Source organism: Anomalospiza imberbis, chromosome 1, assembly GCF_031753505.1.
Source record: "Anomalospiza imberbis isolate Cuckoo-Finch-1a 21T00152 chromosome 1, ASM3175350v1, whole genome shotgun sequence".
Lineage (NCBI taxonomy): Eukaryota > Metazoa > Chordata > Aves > Passeriformes > Viduidae > Anomalospiza > Anomalospiza imberbis.
This window is the reverse complement of record NC_089681.1, coordinates 36,373,589-36,393,319: the sequence shown is the minus strand read 5'-3', so window position 1 is coordinate 36,393,319 and position 19,731 is coordinate 36,373,589. Positions and strand designations below refer to the sequence as shown.

The 19,731-nt window shown below is 37.8% G+C and overlaps 1 protein-coding gene across 3 annotated transcripts in view; it reads left to right on the top strand.

The window, feature by feature from the left end:
* Positions 1-19,731, top strand: part of NKAIN3 (sodium/potassium transporting ATPase interacting 3) — a 337,279-nt gene that overhangs the window by 298,290 nt on the left and 19,258 nt on the right. For 2 of the 3 annotated variants that reach the window (XM_068187959.1, XM_068187966.1), the window contains exon 5: positions 14,034-14,094. In XM_068187959.1, the coding sequence (XP_068044060.1) occupies positions 14,034-14,094 (61 nt within the window). Of the gene's footprint in view, positions 1-14,033; positions 14,134-19,731 lie in introns of all 3 variants that reach the window. The other variant, XM_068187971.1, reaches the window with a different exon arrangement.

The following is a 19,731-nucleotide window of genomic DNA, read 5'->3' as shown; positions in this document are numbered from 1 at the left end:
CAGCTTTCTGAGGAGGGCAAGTGTACAGGCAGGTGCTGATCTTTTCTTCAGTTTTGATATCCTGTGAAAGGACACGTGGGAATGGTTCAAAGCTGCACTGGGGAAGGTTTAGACTTGACATTAGGAAGCATTTCTTGACTATAAAATTAATGCAACACTGGAGCAGGCTCCCCATAGAGGTGTTTGATGCCCCCAGTCTGTCAGTGTGTAGGAGGCATTTGGACAATGCCCCTAACAATAAGCTTTATCCTTTGGTCAGAGGTGAAATGGTCAGGCACTTGGACTAGGTTGCAGGCCTCTTCCATTTGAAATAGCCCAGACCTATTCTGTTCTTTTCTATGAGGTTAAGAGACAAACAGTTTTTATTCCATGACAGCATGTAGTTACTGAGAAGCTGTGGTTAGGGATATGGTCAAAGAAATTTCTGGAGGTGTAAATGTTCTGTATCAATTTAATTATCCCCCAAAGGGCTTTAATATGGGACTTGGTTTTCCCTTTCCATTATTTGTCCTTCTACACCTTTACATCATGTTTTTCCCATGTCCTCATATTGAATAGTTACAGTTTGTGCCAGTTTGCTTATTACAGAAGCCAGAATGCCTCTCTTTTATTTTCCTTTTGGTCTAAACTGGCTTTTGTAAACGTTAACATTTCAAAGAGCTGTGAGAGTTGCCATTAAAATAGACCTACCTGTGTTTCCTTTAAATGAGCCAGCTCTACTTCTGCTCACACTAGGAGGGAATTGTTTCAGCATGGGAAAGAGTGACATAAAGTTTAACCTCTCAGGTATTTATTCAGCTAGTCTGAGATGCACAGCATGGTTTAGTAGGCTTAAACTTATTTGTACCTGAAAGGAAGAAAAGAAAGAGAGTTCAAACACCCTGTCCAAGAGCACAGGAACCCTAGAAACATATTCTAGATGTCCAAAGGCGCCTGTTTTGGTGATACCTTCAGCTTCCCCCATGTATAATAAGGTTTCTTCCAAGGACTGAGGACCTGCTCTTGAGGCTCTGTTGTCCCTCACATAAAGGGGAAGATTTCTTGGCAAAGATGCATCCCAGTTCTGGATGCAAAGAGAAGAAGGATAAGTAGGTTAATATTTTCTCTGCCTGACATAATCTCCTTCACGCTGGGTAATTCAGAGTCTCTCTTCGTGCCAGAACATGACCCTAATAAGCACCATCACCTTTGTCCTAGATTAAATCTGAGCTGGTTTCCCAGAAAGAAACTACCTGCTGTAACCAGAAGCTCAGCCTAGATGAGCCAGAATCAGGGAATCCAAAGAGACTTCCATATGAAACCTGTCTCCAGTCAGGACAAACTCTCAGTGCAGCAAATGAGCAGTTACTTTTGCCAGGTGCAGACTCTCTTGCTGCATTTGCATTTCTTTGCAGGAGTAACCTCATGGCAGGAGTTAGGTCCAAATCCACCTCCCATATGCTAAAACATCCTGACACTTGGCTCTGGGGCAAGACAAGGAAATGCCTCCCATACACCCAGAATGCGGGGAATGTGGAGACATACTCACCAGCCGTGAAGGGATGCTTGTGATGGTTTTGTACTGATAGTGGCAGAAAAGTCCTTTCTAGAATGGCTCCAGTGTAGCTTGTGTATTTGCAGTCTGCCTGATTACTGGCTGAGCTTAGATACTTTGGAAAGGCAGTACTGCTTTAGGATGTGCCCTGGGCTTCAGGCTGCAGGACCAGGCCCAGATGAAGGCAAAGGGAGCAGTGGGGTGCAGTGTAAGTGAAAGGTGCTGGTAAGAAACAGGAGTGAGCAGGACATGAAGCCACAACACATATAAAGGGACAAAGGGACCATCTACTGCAATCAAATAAACTGTGCCAGGGACATGTGATTTAAGAGATCACACAGGGTCAGACATGACAGGAGAAGCGGCTTTGGAAATTCATTAGACACTGATAGAAAGCAAAGCTTCACTGAAATTCTTGATAGCTTTTCTGCCCAGTGGGAATCTAGCACAAAAGCCTTTTAGCACACAGTTTTAACTGGGAATACCTGAGCAAACTGATAACATTGCAGTTTTTATGGTATTCTTGTTTCTCACATATCACAGCAAACCACTCCATGAAGGATTATAAGGACGTGTGTGTGTGTGTGTGTTTATGTACATCCCTCTGCACATTCACTTTGCAGCTTGAACAAATTAAACAGTGTTATCCATAGTGAGAACTACAGTGGGAAGGATCAAACAAGGACGTGGCTTTCCCCTTCCACCATCTTTCATCCTACACCATTCTGTCATGTTTGTCCCCATGTCCTCATATTGAATAATTACAGTTTGTGCTGAGTGAGGAGGCTGCTGTATTTGTTGCCAAGCTCATAAATTCTGCCACATTTCTAATTATAGTATTGTTCCTTCCAAAGACAAAGAAACCCAGTTCAACTGTGGCTCAAAACTGAATCATTTGTTCTATGGTTTAAATATGGTATATTCATACACAAGCAAAAGAACATGTGGGGTAGATCATCTACTAAATATGCTGTTAGATGAAAATTTATTAGGAAAAACAAAGAGATGATCAAGAAAGATCATTGTATCTCCACCTATTCTATCTGTCATCTATTATTCATCACCCTAGTATTTCAACAAACACACCCAAAAAGGCAAAAAATTTCAACGTCTTGTGGACATAAGGTGTTTTTTTTTTTTTTTGGTGTGATTTTCCTTGCATATATTAAACAAAATAATAATAGAAAAAGAAAACTGAACAATGCAATGTCCAAAAATATTTTGGAATTGATACCCACAGAGAAAAGTACTGTATGCTACTTTTCTCACCTGCCCTGCAAACCAGATTATAAGAAAAGTTTTCAGACAGCCTGTGCTCATTCATGCTGCCTTATATGAATTTCTACACTCTTATGAATTTTAACCGGCTCTTGGTAATTATTCAAAGCTTTTTTTTCTGTGTGATTTGAATAATAGCTGTTCTAAGTTATTGCATGTCATTCAAGCTTTGGAGATGACTTCTGAGCTGCATTTCTGTGTCAGCCATTCCTGCAAGTCCTCTCAGAAGGTTCCAGTTGGGTCAATAATATGAGCAGGCTACTAAGGGTAGAGGTGAAATTCTTACTTTCCATTCATTGGATCATACAGCATTTCCTGTATGAGATGATGTGATAGCTTTGGGTCTATCTTTTTGGGTTGCTTTTTGTTTTTCTATCATTCTCTGAGGTATAATAGAATGGTTTGTATTAGAAGAGACCAGACCCTAAAGATCATCAGATTCAACATTCCCTGCCATGGGCATGGACACCTCCCTCTAGACCAGGTTGCTCAAAGTCCCATCCAGCCTGGCCTTGAACACTTCTATCCACAAGTTCTCCTCTGGGCAACCTGTTCCCCTGCCTCAACACTCTCACACAGGCGCCTTGTCCTATCACTTGTAAAAAGTCCCTTTCTCATAGCCAACTTCAGGCACTGGAAGGTGCTCTAATGTCTCCTCAGAGCCTTCTCTTTTCCAGGCTGAATAGCCCCAGCTGTTTCAGCCTATCTTCACAGGAGAGGCTCTGATCATCTTCGTGGCCTCATCTGGCTTCACTCGAGCAGGTCCATGTCCTTCTTATGTTGGGGGCCCCAGAGCTGGACACCACACTCCAGGCGGGGTCTTGCAAGAACAGAGGAAGAGAATCACCACCCTCAACTTACTGCTGTGGCATAACTGTTGTTACTGAAAGCTTTGCAATTTTTTCATACGATTTTTAAGCCATCTTTATGGATTAGCAGGAGCCAGAACAATATTATGTTCAGTCTTAGCTATTATTACTTAGGTATTTAAAATAGATCTACAAAGGTGCTTAGCTAATAGTGGGGATCAGACTGTTGTAATTCACTCAAATCTTGAACTAGACATTTTTGTTTCCGTGTCACAGTTTGTTTGTCTTTAAATGGGTACTGCCTTATGGTAATATAATTGTTTTGTGCATGTGTTATTTACATTGTACATGAAGGAAAAGAAATGATTCAGTAGAAAAGAAGTCATTCTAACAGATTTCAAGGCATTGTTGGAATTAAAATACATTCTCTGTGTCTCTTGTAAGAAGTAAGTGGAAATAATATTCTCATTATGTGTCTTCAGATCTAATAAGAAGGGAAAATATCTTTTGGCATTCTATCAACAAAGAACATCTTTCATAATTGCAGTATAAGCAGTGAAAGAATTTTAAAAGGCATATTAGCATAAAAAATGGCCAAGATTTGCAATATTCTGCTGTTCAGAAAGCAGTTTGCTTTTGTACCCCCTGCATGCATAATCAGTTTCCCTAGAATTCAAAAACCTTCCCAAGTACCTTGTCACATGCCAAAGAGATTTACACTGGCTTTAGTCACTGGCAGACATTAGATATGTGCAGCTCAGGTGCAGATAAAGTCATTACCTGATGAGTTCTTTAGGAAATACATTGGGTTACATGACACCATCATACTTGAATTTCTTTGTTATATCAAAAGATGTGAAATATAGTGTGATCTGCAAGTAGCTCTGAAATTATCCTTAACATTGATAAGTAAAGGTGAAAGCAAATAAAAGCAGGTATTTAGAAAATATAAAAACAAGTAACACAGAGTCAGTTCGGCAGAAATGAAAGAAGGTCATCTTTTCACCTGCTTATTGTAAAATTAGATGTAAAGGGTTTTCTCAGTTTCTATTATTCAGCTGACAAACTAATTAGTTATTAAATTAAGTATGAGAACTTTGACCCTGTTCTTAGGATGATTTTTATTTTCTTTGCACACTGGAGAAAAGCTAGATCTAAAGTCTCACTTGTTTATTCAATTCCTTTTTGGTGATTTTGTTAAGTCTGCTCAGATGTAGATCGCCTTTTCTTCCTTTGTTACCACCCTCATCCCCTTCACTCACCATTGTTTTTCTCTTAAACTTTCAATATTTAAGGTTGGCTTTATTTTGCACTTTTGACTTTAACTATATCCAGTTGCATCATCAACAAGCAATTAATATATTTCAAGATAAAACACTGTTCTGACGAGTCCTGTTTAAGTACTATGTTCAGTGTTTTTACATAGTAAGACTTCATTTTTGTTCCAACTAGGAAATTTAGATCTCTATCACACATTAGACAAGCAAATAGATAAGAATTAATGCTTGGGGTTTATTTCTAATCTCTTCTCTGAGTAAAGAACAAAGGTTCCCAGATCACTTCTGTTACCATAACTCATCTTGGAGCATCAGTACCCCAACCTAGTCTGTGAGGGTTGCTCTGATATTATCATAGTGTTAACAGAGTACCTAGGTGAAATTCTGTGACTTATATAACTATACACAGGATTGGATTACAGAGTTTGCTCAAAATCCTCCTATCTTTCAGATCTCAGAACACAAAATATTATTTCTAAGGACTTGCAGCAAAAACAAAGGAGGGAGAATAACCCATAGCTAAGCTGAAGAGCAAGATGGGAGAGAGAACACACTGTGTTTCCCTTCTTGCTCTCAGCCCTCACAAAGCTGGAACACCTCTTGGTAACATAACACATCAGTCCTCCCTCTTAACTGGTAAAGTAATTTTGGGCAACTGGGTAATGGTGTAGTTATACATTTATGCTGCTGGAGAAATAAATTCCCAGAGCAAGTGCGAAGTTTCTGATCTTGGCCTGGGAAAATTAGATTGTCAATACAATTTTTAATTTAATGCCCAAGAGACACAGTGGGAACAATGACTTGAGAACAGATACAGGGCACAATTACAGGACAGAATTTCAAAAATACAAATACAAATACAGGGTAGAACTTCAAAAAGCACAGTAGCTAACAGGTGTAAGTTGTCTCTTCCAGCCTGTTGCTGGGCTCCCAGTTCTAGCTAGATGGTACTCAAGAGGAATTGCCTTCTGCAGTATTAGCCAACAACAAGTTCTATGTATTTTAAGAACAGACATTTTAGTATATGCTCAATTGTTTCTCCATGGTAAATATATAGCAAAAGTCCCCACAAGCTCTTGACGGCCATTTTTAGAATCCTTAGCACATTTTAAGGGTTCTCAGGATTGGAATCTCTAGGATCTTTCCACTACAGCTGCAAATGGCACAGCTGGACCAGACCAGCTCTGTGCTGTGCTGATTAAATTAGCAGACAGTACTGCTACAGCCTGAAATTCCTTCAACTCAAATCAAACTAGATTTTAGGAAGATGAAGGAGAGGGAAAAAAAAAACCAGACAACATAGAGTACTTCAGCTATTGCTGCTACCTTTTCCTGCTATGTTTGCTGGACATTTTTCCAGTTTTTTGTGCACTTTTATGGTTTTAAATTTCTAAATACTTTCAGATTGAGCCTCCTCCTGCTACCAGTGTAAAATGTTATGCATTTCATCATATAATTCTGGAAATTGCAGACATATCTTTGAGACTGTCTGTTCTTTAATTTAAAAATTGCATTCAGTTTTGAAATTATCTATAATGATACAGTTTTACAATATGTTTCTAGTAAAATGTTTATAATCAAGCAGACAGAGTGCATAATTGTATAGAGTCATATAATTGGATAACTATATACTATAGTAGTAGATGGTTATTATTATGCTCCAACTATATACTGCTGTTACTCTGGATCTTTGTCATTGTCTTGAAATATGTAGGGTTATGATTTCTTTGTGCCTGATAATCTTAGTCATATTTCTATCTTGCTGAATCATGAATACACACAGATACTGGAATAATATCCTGTTTCCCTTATGTATCTCCCATTCTGGTTTAGCACTTTTCGAGTTTTTAATAGAGGAAAAGGGCTTTACAGTCCTCTCTGCAGAGTAATAAAAGTGTTAGCAGCAAGCAGGTAGCTAAGAAGATTAACTACTCATGTTTCAGCTTCTCCTCAGTAGTTGTTAACTCTTCTGAAAATGCTCATCAGGAGACAGTAATAGGCAGGATGCTTTGTAATTTAATGCATTTTTGCCTTTTTGCTCAGTAAATTCACTCTTGCTACACAGTTTCCATTTTATAAGTTAAATTTAAGACATCTTGTAAATCTTTGTATCCTACAAATTTTTAATGCATAAAGATTCAATTCTAAAAGTTTCTTCTCCTTTCATACTCCCTCAGTCTTTGTGGGAAATTGGGTAATAGTGAAATTCCTTGCAGAATAAAAGGAACTGTGTTTGCCAAGTTACACTTTTGAAGAACCCCAAGACATAAATAAGAAATAATGATTTTCAGTTCTCATCAGCAAAAAAGAAGTCAAGAAAAAGCCGTATTCAGTGCGATGACAAGCTGTGTGGGCTAGATATGTACAAGGAAGAATGTAAAGCGCAGTTTCCATTTTCTCCAGATGGGAGAAATCTTCCAAATCTAGTTTACCTACAATGTCACACACATCCTCTTGGAGCCAGGAGTGCTGTACATTTATTTTGTTTATGTGGATGGTTCCATGCTGTTGCAATGAAATCTCTACAAAACTCTGTAATTGCCTAACAGTGGTAAATGACCTGTTGTACACCTGACCTTGAATAATAACCCTGATAGCCCAGGGCACTGCTTCATGTAATCTTAAATACTTAGGGAAGACTCACATATCTACTTTGATCAGAGCAACTGCAGTATGTGAAGCTGATAGGAAAGTGTATTTAAAGGCCACAGCTGATGATGACAAAGCAAAGCAGGAAAATTTAAATCAAAATTATCCAAATCATCAATTTTAATTAAAAGTATTTCAGTCTTCAGAAAATGGCCTTGATTTAAATCATCACTCTAGTTTTATTTTGCATTTGTCCTTGCTTTCCTAAGGAAAGGTTAATCCACATTAAGTAGTAACTATTAAAATACATTAATTAGCAAGTAAACATACATTTTTGCATTCAATTTGATTCTTATTTTTAATAGGATATATTCTAGTAATAGCCATTTATTAAAGCAATTATATCTCACAGCATATATTTGCTCAAATGATTAGTTTTTTAATTTCTTACATGTTTTAATAGTTTCTCTCAGTTTAATGATGGACAATTATATAATCTAATTTCACTTCTATTAAACTAGGCATTTACATTTCATGCAGATATCCATAGCTTAAGCCTGGAGATTTTAGTTTGATTAAAGCATTAAGGTCCTCTTGAGAACCTGCTGCCTGCATGGGAGAAAAATCACAGAGACTACTACTATTTTATTTCTACTTAAGGATATCAGCAGAAAATACATTATGCATCAAAAGCCTTGATAATAGCATAATATCAATGTACCTATGTTCCAGTAATAAGAAATCCCTTTGTAGACTCTCTGACAACTTATTGCCTAGGTGACAACAGTTTCTCACATCCTGAGCCTATCTTTCACTATGACTTGGAGAATTCAGCAACACTTCTCAGCTAGTCATTGAAGAAATAAGGGTTTTGGTAGAAAAATTCTGATGGGTCTGAAAACACTGTGTGGTCATATCTAAAGAATTATGGCTCAAAGTTCAGTAACAAGTGGTATCATTCAGGGGCCCACAGTGGGACCAGTCTTATTTCGTGTCTCCATTACTGACGTAACAGTATTGTGTTCACCCTCAGCAGGTTTGCTGATGGCACCTAGCTGTGTGGTGCTGTTGATGGGCTTGAGGGAAGAGATGGCACCCAGAGGGACCTTGGCAGGCTCAAGGACTGGACCTGTGTGAGCCACATGGACTTCAAAAAGGCCACGTGCAAGATCTTGTACCTGGATCAGGGCAATCCATGATATCAGTACAGACTGGGGGACAAATGACTTGAAAGGAGCCCTGCTGAGAAGAACTTGGGGATCATGGTGGATGTCCAACTTAACATGAGCCAGTAGAGGGCACTTGCAGTCCAGAAAGCCAGTTGTACCCTTGGGTGCATCACAAGAAGCGTAGGCAGCAGGTCAAGGGAGGTGATTCTACCCCTCTACTCTGCTTTCGTGATACTCCACTTGGAGAGCCGTGAGAATATTTGGAGGGCTGAGAGAGTTGGGGCTATTTAAACTTTATTTTGGCCTTTCCATTTATAAAGGAGGCTTGTAAGAAAGATGGAAATATGCTTTTTACTGTGGTCTGTGGTGAGAGGGTAAAGGGTAAGAGTTGTAAATTGAAAGACTGAACATAAGAAAGCCATTTTTTGCAATGAGGGTGGTGAGGCACTTGAGCAGGTTGCCAAGAGCAACTGTGGATGTCCCATACCTGAAAGTGTTCAAGGACAGGCTGGATGAAATATGAGAAACCTGACCTAGTGAAAGATGTTCTTGCCCACGGCAGGGAGGTTGGACCAGAAGAGATTTAAAGCCCCTTCCAACCAAAACCATTCTGTGTTTCCCTTAAATATTTTATATATTGTTTATTCTGTCTAGAGAAAGGTGTGTAGCCTAACCACTGTGTAGACGGAAGAAGGCTGGGGACAGCAGATTCTACCCACAATTTCCCACCTGATTTCCTGAAGAATAACACTGACAGGTGTCTTCTGAGACACTTAACTAGCCTGGGGTCTCCAGGTAAGATAGGCAGTCTTGTACAGTGCAGGGATCCCAGAAGGTTTCCATGCCTTGAACTCAGTGTTGTCAAGACAAGGCCTCCTGGCCATCTGTATTTCTATCTGGATCAAGCCAGAGAGAAATTTATATATTTATACTATATATTTCTATAGTGCATTTATATAAAATTATATAAATACTATATAAATTGACTAATATATAGTAATTTTATATATTTATACTACACTATATATACTTTATATCTTTCTCCTATTTATACTTTCAGGTCCTAGTGAACTTTGATGCTTTGGACATCCTGTTCCAACCACTTCATTGGTCCCTTTAAATGATTACTGAAACTCAAGATAACCAAATTGAGAATCTTCCAGCTCATATGCATCATAATTGCTTTAGTTATCAGGGAACACACGTTTTAAGTCTATCATTTGGTGCCAGGCCAATAGCCAACATTTCCAGTACCAAGACTGGCAATTAGCCTGATGGCTAGATGGGCTCACATGAGCATAACACTATTAATTAAGCAGCAGCTGTGTTAATCAAGATAACAAACGTAATTTGTTGGGATAAATATTTTATTAGCATGTCCATCAATAACGCAAAATAAGAGGTTTTAATTGATTCATTTACAAAAATATTCACACAGTGGTGGCTGTAACTCTGTTTAAGGACCTGGAAAAAAGTCTCATCTGTCAAAGGGTATATTCCCACTTTATCACTTCTTGTTAATGGTGCTGTAGATATCAGTTACCCAAATATAACTGTTTGTTAGTTACAAGCCAAGCATTGCTGACCCCTTAAGCAGCAATGCCTGACAATTGATGCTAAAAGGCTCTTTTTTCTCCTTGTTGCTTTATTCTTTCAGAAAAATGCATTCTGACTTTTAACTACAGGAAGCTATTGTTGGATTATGGAGGGCTATGGTTATTCACCTCATCTTTTTTTCCCATTGAAAAGACCACAAAATTGAAAGAGGGTATATATATATATATATATATATATATATATATATATATATATATATATATATACTTTTTTTATTTCTCCTGGTATTAATAACTAAACAGATGGGGGAAATGGTGTGCTTTGAACAAATATACATCATAAATACAACAGCTAGCAGTGATTTCTAATGCTGAGAAATATAAAGAAATATATTTCTGAGAAGTAGAGAAAGGCTTCTGATTTTGCAAGAAGGTCACCGATTAGGCAGAGTGTGTTTCAAACATTGAAGAGAGTGGGAAAAGGTTAAGGAGGAAGTCTACTGAAAGAGCAAGATGTAAGCTCTTAGGACTGTTAAAACTCAGGCTTGTCATGACCCACATGTTTTGGAAGACTTTTTTGAGCACTTTTCCCTATTGCTTTCTCTGTGTCAGGTCATTTATTACTTGTTAGAGCGGAAGTCTTGCTGTGTTTTATCCATTTGTCCAGCATCTTAGACATTTGAGAAATCTGCAGGAAGCACTTACAGAGATACATTTTACATAATATGCATGGATATAGAGTACACATGTACATATAAAGAAGGAATTGCATTTATAAAAATAAAATTAATACAGAATACTACTAATAAGAAAAAATAAATACATGATGGGGAAAGAGTAAATAATTATAATATTTGATCTTCCTTCACAAACACTTAACCCACAGCCTGTACTACAATTCATTTCTATCATGTTCATTATTTATTCAGCAGTTTTAATCTTCAAAATATTTTAGTCATGTTTAGGAAAAAGAAACAAACCCAAGTGACTTATGTAGTCAAATTGCAACAAATAGTGATCAGGAAACATTGTAAATAAACAGGTGAGATCCTGTTATGAAAAATCATCTGTGTTCTGGTTTTTCCTTGGTAGTAATGCAATATTATTTTAATTATATGTAACCTTCAGGTGGCACAAGCACTGCATCTTGGGTATTGAGTCAAGGGGTGGAACTAGGAATGCAACTAAGATAGTGAAAACTATATCTATTTTAATTAAGAGCTTAAATGAATGAAGGGGTTAAGTTAGAAATGTAGTTAGCAAAGATCATATACTGTGATTAGAGCTTAACAAGGAAACTAATTAATACCAGGTGGGGATAACTGAAACAAGGTTAGGAATGACAGGTGATATATGAAGTATTGTAAGAGTGGAGGAACCATAAATACCACTGGCTTCTAAGAATGAGAGGAGGTTTAGGCTGTGACCAGCAGGCCAAGGAGCCCTGCCAACTTGACAAGGGTGAAGAGTTTACCATGAGGAAGATGTCTTACTTCCTCTTCAGAAGCCCACCAACCCAATTAAAGAGGACAATTGCGCAGCCATAATGGACATTCAAATAATTATAATATGAGGCAAGAGCTAATGTTTATGTAATAGGCATTGTAGAAACTGTCCTGGAAACCATTTGAATATGTAAAACCCTTTTGGATAAATAGAGAGCAGGCGTTCATGACTTTTTTTTACACGTGTCTTTGGGAGGTTGCTCCCCATGTGTCCAGCACTGTAATAAATATGCCCTCTTGTCAACTTTAATTAGTTGAAGAATCATCTGTCTGTGCTTCAGTATGACTTGTCTTTTGATCTCTTGGAAGCCTTTTTATTGTATTTATATTGTTTTAGTTGTCATGACTGAAAGGTGCTCTAAACTGTGAAATTTGAGGAAAAAATGTGCTTAATCTGTCAAGGAGTCTGTAAACCACTACTGGCCCTGGATGTGCTGGCAGAAGAACTGTAAGATCCCACTGTCATTAATAGCAGGAGCTGGACTGCTCCTAACCACCCACACAATTCTCAGCAAGTAAAGTGAGCCCTGCTGTGTCTATGGGTCCCATCCTGCTGCAGCCTCCATGGCATCAGGCTCATGGGGATGGGCAGCTCAGTCATGGATCCATCCTGGCCACCTCCAGTGAGCACCTCCTCCAGAGCTGGATTGCGTTTAGCTGGCTCAGAGCATCAGTGCAACAAAGTGATGATCACCTGAGAGAGTTTGTGGCAATACCACACAGCAAACTGGACACCAAAATGCAGTCAGGGAAGCTGCTGATACTGTAGTCTGCTCAGAATGAGAGAAAAGTTGGATTAAAGTCACTTTGTGAAAACAGCAGTGAGGTGAATGCCCTGGAGAGGAAGCTCTGACAGGACTGTGCCACAGTACTGTGACAGCCCTCATTCACAAGTAGCTCAGCTTCAGCATACTGTAGTTTAATTCTCCATGGGAAGATTAATCCCTTGGAGAAGGATTAAGCTGCAGTGAACTAGGGCCACTTTATTTCTGAATGGAAAAGGCCACACAGGGATTTAATATACTTTATCTTATGTGCATTGATTTCAGAGCTTTAGTTAATTCATCTTAACTTTTCTGAATTCCCTTGTGTGGACAAGCTTTTTGTCTGCAGAGAGGCTTTTGGAGCTGCTTGTAAAGCTCCTCGTGCAGTCCAACCAGAAAGCAGGTTAGAATTATTTCTCTGCTTCTGAAGGAGCTTATACCTGTCTAGATACTATTAAATTACCTCTTTCTCAGATGGTTGATCTGTGACATCCTTAGAATAACTATTTTAATTAGATTTTTTGAATGGACCAGAGAAGGAGTGTTCTTAAAACTAATCCCTGGGCTATTTTTGAAATCTCTCATGAAGCATCTTTTGAAGACTCTCAGCATGAATTGGGTACAGCTGCACAAACAATATTTTCTCAAGATTGGACATGTCTGGTCATGCAGTTTAATAGGTTTCCTTGCCCAGTGAGATTTTCTTCATTTTTGGTCTTGGTCATAAAAAATATTTTGTCTATATGGGTAAGGAGTGAGTGGAGTTTCTATTTCTTGATCCTAAAGATCTTAATCCCTTCCTCTTGGTGGCACAAGTGACACAGATCTGGGTTAAGGAAGATGCTTTCATGAATGCTGCTGTTAAAATAATGGCATGGTTTGACTGTTGTTGTTCTTTGGGGAATGATACTGTTCATATCCTGCACAGTTAACATGAATTACATGAAATAAGGTGTTTCTTGATGTCAGTGAATCATAACCCAGTTTTACTGTTCAGTTACATCATGACAATTCACCTATCAATTTAAATTTTTGCCTAACAGTTTTTCACTGGGACGCTTTATGTAGCACCAAAAGACATCTCTTGTGGATTCCATAGAAGTGTTATGATTACATAATTCTGTAGCAGTCAATAAATATTTTGGCATTTTAGTAAGCATATGAGGTGCATAGGGGCCCACATTCATATGGGAAAAGCCATGAGAGTACACAGGTATTGAAGAACAAAGAAATGTAAATAAAAGCTGAACATCAGGGTACAGATATTTTCCACAAGTCTTGCTCAATAGCAGTATTCATCAATACTGTTCCCAGTGAGACTAGGAAAATAGGAAAATATTTTAAACTATAAAATTCATATTAATATATAAGTTATGCAACACGAGCAAAACAGAGGAAATGAATTTAGCAGTTTGACTGAAATTTGTAAATTTGTGAAATAGAAGTAAATATCTTTAAAATTTAGCTGTGACACCTGTATATATCATTGTAGTTACAGCTTTGTAAGTGTTCAATGTGTTCTAATGATGGCTTTTCCTCTTTTTTCACACAGCTGATTGGATTTGTGTACGCCTGTTACGTGATCAGTATTTTCATGGAGGAGGAGGACAGCTGTAAGTACTGATACACACCTCACCATCTCTGGAGCCAAGGTACCTGGGCTGAGACTTAGTCTTGCATTAAACTACCAAGGCAAAGAACAAAGTTTGAAAAATGGAAGAATCTGGCATTCACGTATACAACCAATTATGCTTAAAGACATACTTATTTAGGTGCTAACAATTTATCAATCTATGATTGCAATTTCTGAACTTCTTAAAGATTTGTGAACCTTTTACATGAGCCAGTAACAGTGATGAAAGTTATGTGATCCGTGTTGCATACATATAGATATATATATGCATGTCTTTATGTATGTACATTTACATTTGAATTAAAGCTCCTGAAGCCTCTTAATCTGTTTTTCCAAATGACATCTTTATCAGCAGTAAAATTATTAGAGAGGACAGACCAAGCCATTTACAGTGTGCAGTATCACTCTGCTCAGTAATTAGGTAAACCTGATCTATGCTTACAGGCACCTAGACCATGTATTTAAAATGTTGATCCCATATTCTTGACTTACTTTTGTCAATTAAACCCTTATATACATACTCGTGTTGTTCCAAAATTTTGAAAATGTGCACGCCTTAAGAAAGTATTTCTCAAAAAATCATTAAGACACCATTGGAAGAATCTGAAGATGCTGAACATTTTGGTAGGATGCTGTGTGAAAAGTGGTTGTGAGAATTGTCTGAGTATGTCACCATACCCACATAACTGGGATAGCCATTGGTAAAAGCAGTAGAGAGAATGGAAAAGTATTGGATGAGCAGAGGAGCAAATAGAAGAACAAATTTTAAAAAGGGACAACGTGTGATCATGTAAATTACTTCCTCTCATTCCTAAGGTGGTAAACAGTAAAATAACTCTCTCTAGGGGAAAAAAGAACTAATGTCAATAGCATTTTATGATTATAGCATAAATAACATACAGCTAAATATTTATTTATAAACTTTTATTGATAAATCTTTACACAGTTTGTTCTGTTTCTTCACAGAATAAGTCTAGTGGGTGAATATCATAAGAAAAATTAATTTCGTTTATAGGAAATTATTTAGTATATAGGAAATTATATAGGAAAGTATAATACCTGGAAAATCTTATTGAAAACATAATTCGAGTAATTAATTTCTGTGATGGAAAAGCAGATTTTTTCATTGAAAACAGTGTGAAGGACTATAAATAAAATATTTTTTCCATTGCTACAAATGGTTCAATGTTCAGTTCTCCATCATAATGCAACAGACAGTATCAAATCTATTTTAACACTTTCATTTAAAGGTTTTTATTAGGAAGAAAATATATCAAAGAGATTCTCAGATAAAACTGAGTGGTAAGGAGCCATAAGCATGTTGTGCACATAGTGTACTGTGGAAACGTAAAAGGAGCCTGGAAAAACATGGATGCTGTAAAGGAGAGATATGATCACTTGGAGAAGAAACGTAAATAAAATGTAGGGTTCGAGGAGAAAAGCCCAGAAAATGCTTCCTGGGAAAGCTGGAAACTGCCAGTTAGGCAGGAACAGGTAACAGAGGGCATCAGCAGATGGCACAGCAGCACAATGGCTGTATGGGTTGGGATGTATAAACACAGCCTCAGCTCTGTGAAATCCAGACACTGCTCCTTTCCATACCGCTGGGACGAGTCAGGGCAGTAGCCAGGGCTTCATAGGGTTAGCTGGAAACTTTGTTTATGAGACAGTTACTAACTAAATGCCTGGAACAAGGAGGCTACATCAGGTGTTAGGGGAGGTCTGCAGGCTGATGAGGAAGACACAAAGTACAGTGCTTTTGAAGGATAATCATGTGTGCACAGGCACGACCATATGCAAGCACAGATGCATCTATACCTGGGAAAACAGACTTTTCCCTTTTTACACAACTGTTGGGTTTGTTTAGCCATTTATAGTGTGCTTCACACATTCTGTTTTAGGCTTGTGTGAAAGACAAAACTCCCAGGAAACTTTCCATGATATTGGAAACTGCAGTCATGTGCTACAAACCATATGTGGCTTACAAATTCAAGGCCTCACAAGAGAGTTTTTTCCAAGTTAATGGCTCTGTTCACTTTGAAAACATGTCTATTTCAGAAGAGATGGAGGCTGCTTCATTTTCCTTTGATGGTGAGCCCACCTAATTGTCTTTTGAGGGTTTTGAGCCATATGATACAGATGGAAATTCAAATCACTGAGAATGGAGAACAGGTAACATATTTATCAACCAATAAAACACATCAAGTGATCCAGTATGTAGAACTAACCCAGTTCCCATTCTCCTCAACTGACCCAAGGGGTCTGCATTGAATTTCTGCTTGTCTTTCAGCATTGTCAATGACAATTTATTCTGTTGCAAGTGAAAATCACCTCACTTTGTCTTGGAAAATATGGTGCAATATCCTTTGTTAGGAATGGAGAAATTTCCCATTTCACTTGCATCTTTACATTTGATCTTCTATACTCTTGTGTGAATAGGGTTTTTTTGGTTGACAGAGAATGACCTGGGGTAGGGGCCAGAGCAGTGCACAAAGGACAGAAAAAGGGGAGCAAAGAAGTGGAATAGATGCAGCTAGGAGATTTTACAACCATTGGAAAGAAGTAATTTCTGACTTGCTACTTTTTTGCTGCCTTCTAAGATTCTGAATTGGATCAAAAGCAAATAAATAGCCCTTTAATATCTCACACTCTTAGTGCCGGTTTGTGTTTTAGAGCCCTCTATGCTTGTAGATAAATATGTTATAGACAAATATTAACCCCTTCATAGGAATCCCACAGATTTGTTTTGAATAAAGAAACATCTGCTTAAGGCACAATAAGAAAATGGTTTGGGTTTGATAATCAGCTGAGAAGAACAGGACTTATTCTGGAGAAATGCATGTTGCTAACTTGCAGCCTAATGAACAGAAAATTATTCTAGGTGTAAACACAGTGGTGCTTCAGAACGGATTGAAAGTAGACAGTGTTTACATTAGGATAAAAGTCCAAAAACCTTAAACTAAGATGAATTTTATGCATTTAAATATGATGCAGCAGATCTTTTTCTTAGGTAGGTGCAGCTATTCCATCATATTTTAAGCAATAGTTTGCACAGAATAAATCCTCAGCCATCTGAGTGTCAAAGCCTCCCTAATTAAATATACTCTGCAATATTTAGTGCATTGAGTTAACCCCAGTTCTTGGTCTAAAACCCATCAAGCAGACTTAAAAATTAATAATAGCTGCCTGTTTAGCCTCTATTCCGTGCTTAAATGGATTTGGAGCCTGACATTTCAGCTGATGGACAATTTTCTGAACAGTAATAATGCTTGAGGAAACATTTATTTCCAGCAATTGCTCATCCTACCTACATTTCATACTGTAGTTAACTTTTACTTAGAAGGAAGATGGTCGCAGGTCAAAAGGAATGAAAAAAAAAGACATGTAAAAGGCATACTATGGTAGTGGGGTTATTACCTTCCATCATTCATCCTAATGAAAAAGTCTATTTATATCTCTTCCCTTCATTTTTTCATTTCTTTCTTTGTAGATCTATCAATCTCTATAAGCCCTTTTGAAGGAGTAGAATATGTGAAATCTGTAATCATAAAAGCCTGTCACTATCCTGTTTGTGAATCATTTTCTCCTAAAAATGAACTCAGAAACTGATTTCCACCTTGACAGAGTTACTGTTTTAATTCAGTGGAGTCTGGAGACTAGGCAAAATACATTGCTAAAATCATGATTAAACTTCTAAATAGTTTCTGGACTTCTTTGAGAAACAGTTGTTAGCACTACTACTACTAAATACTAGTTCATAAATGTGACACTGACACATCAGAAGTGATAGTTCTGGATTTTGTGGAGTGGAAACTGATTTGTAAACAAATTGCATAAAGAAATAGCAGTGAAATCAGAGGGGACAATTTGCCACAAAACTGCAGTTGTGATTTCAGCATTTTTGTACAAATGAGGCTGAAATGCCAAAAGGCTAATCCAATGAAACTTAAAGCTCTTTTGTGCAGGGGCAAAAATAAAGGAAAGGGCTTCCATTCACCATGAAGATTTATCCCCTAAATGAAAACACAAGAACAAAATTAATAAACAAAAAAAGGATTCTCTTTTGTCTGTCCTCTATGCTAGTTGTGTTGACAGCTCAGCTGTACTTTCAGAACAGAGAGGAAGATTAATTTGTTTTTACAAATTACAAGTTTCCCCATATTGTGGTACCAATATGACCCTCCATATGCTATCATTAGAAAGATATTAAGTAAAGCAAGATACATTATTACTTCCTCTGAAAAACTGCTGCATTGCCTTATCTGACATATGGCATTACATTAATACACACCATTGGGCATCTGTTGTCAGTAATCAAACAAGAGAAAAAGAATTTTATATCACATTTAGTTTAATATTTATACACAGTAGGTCCAGCAATGATAAATTTCCTATAAATATGCTAATTTTTTTTGCAAAGTGAATGAACAACTAGCTAGCAATAGCTAATATTAAAAATATCTGATTACATTTGTATATAAGTATTCAGGTTTCCTTAACTAAGGAGTTTTTGGGAACCCACTACTATCTTTACATTAATTGCAACTGTACATGCAGTTGAGTCCATTTACATTCTGAGAAAAGAATTTTTGTGATAAAATGTTTAGTATCAAGGACCACCAAGAAGGAGAATTCTGCACTACTCTTCTGTTGGGCAATACAAAAATCAAACATCCCCGGTCAACAACTCTCCTAAATTATCTCCTTGAAAATAAGGACTTAACTAAACTTGTCAAACAGCAGCACAGGTCATTGCTGGGCTTTAGCACTCACCACTCTCACCTTTAAACCATAATTACTTGAAACAAAATGTGTTGTTCCTGGCAAGTGGATGAGTATGCTTGACACAGATGTTTAAAATGGTAGTAAGTTCTACTGCTTGGCAGAGAAACAGCGCTATAAGCTGCCACGTTGACAGCATTCTCCTGACTAGCATTTCTGGAAAATGGGAGTGATTACCAGTATTTTTGGAAGGCTTGAAAGCAGTTTGCATCTTTTTGTTCATCTGGACAAGAAACCCAAAATCCCAGAATTTTGATTCACCTGTTTTGGAAAAAAAACTAAAACCAAGTATTTTTACCAGGTATACATATTGCTAGGCATAGAATAGTAGTGGGTTCTTAACCAGATGTATTCTGTAGTTCAACTGAACAGTTTTCTAAAAATAAAAAGTGGCCTCCTGCAAAGAGGAACTGTCCAACATACCTGTCCTCAAAGATGGCCTGTGACATGTGGAAAGCCAGGGAGCCCAGCCAATGCCACAGGTGGTTCCTGCTGCTCCTTGCACTGAGGTGCTGCCCACATTTCAGGGTGGCTCATTCCCTGTGAACAGCCTCTGGCATCATCTTGCAGATGCCTACCATGAACTGAAGGAAAGGTTGTGGTATGACCAGAAATGTCAGCAGGCATATCCAGGGAGCTTCCTCAGTTCAGCTGTGGTCAAGGACAACCCCACCAGACATTTAATGGAGACAAATGTCAAGTTGCAGTTTCTGTAGACTGTAGAGGTCTGTCCAGCTGGAGTTTGTTGATTAGATGCAGACTCATCTTTTTACTACCCTACTTATACATGATTCCACTTCCTCCTGCCATGGAGATATAAAGGATAAAACTCTGT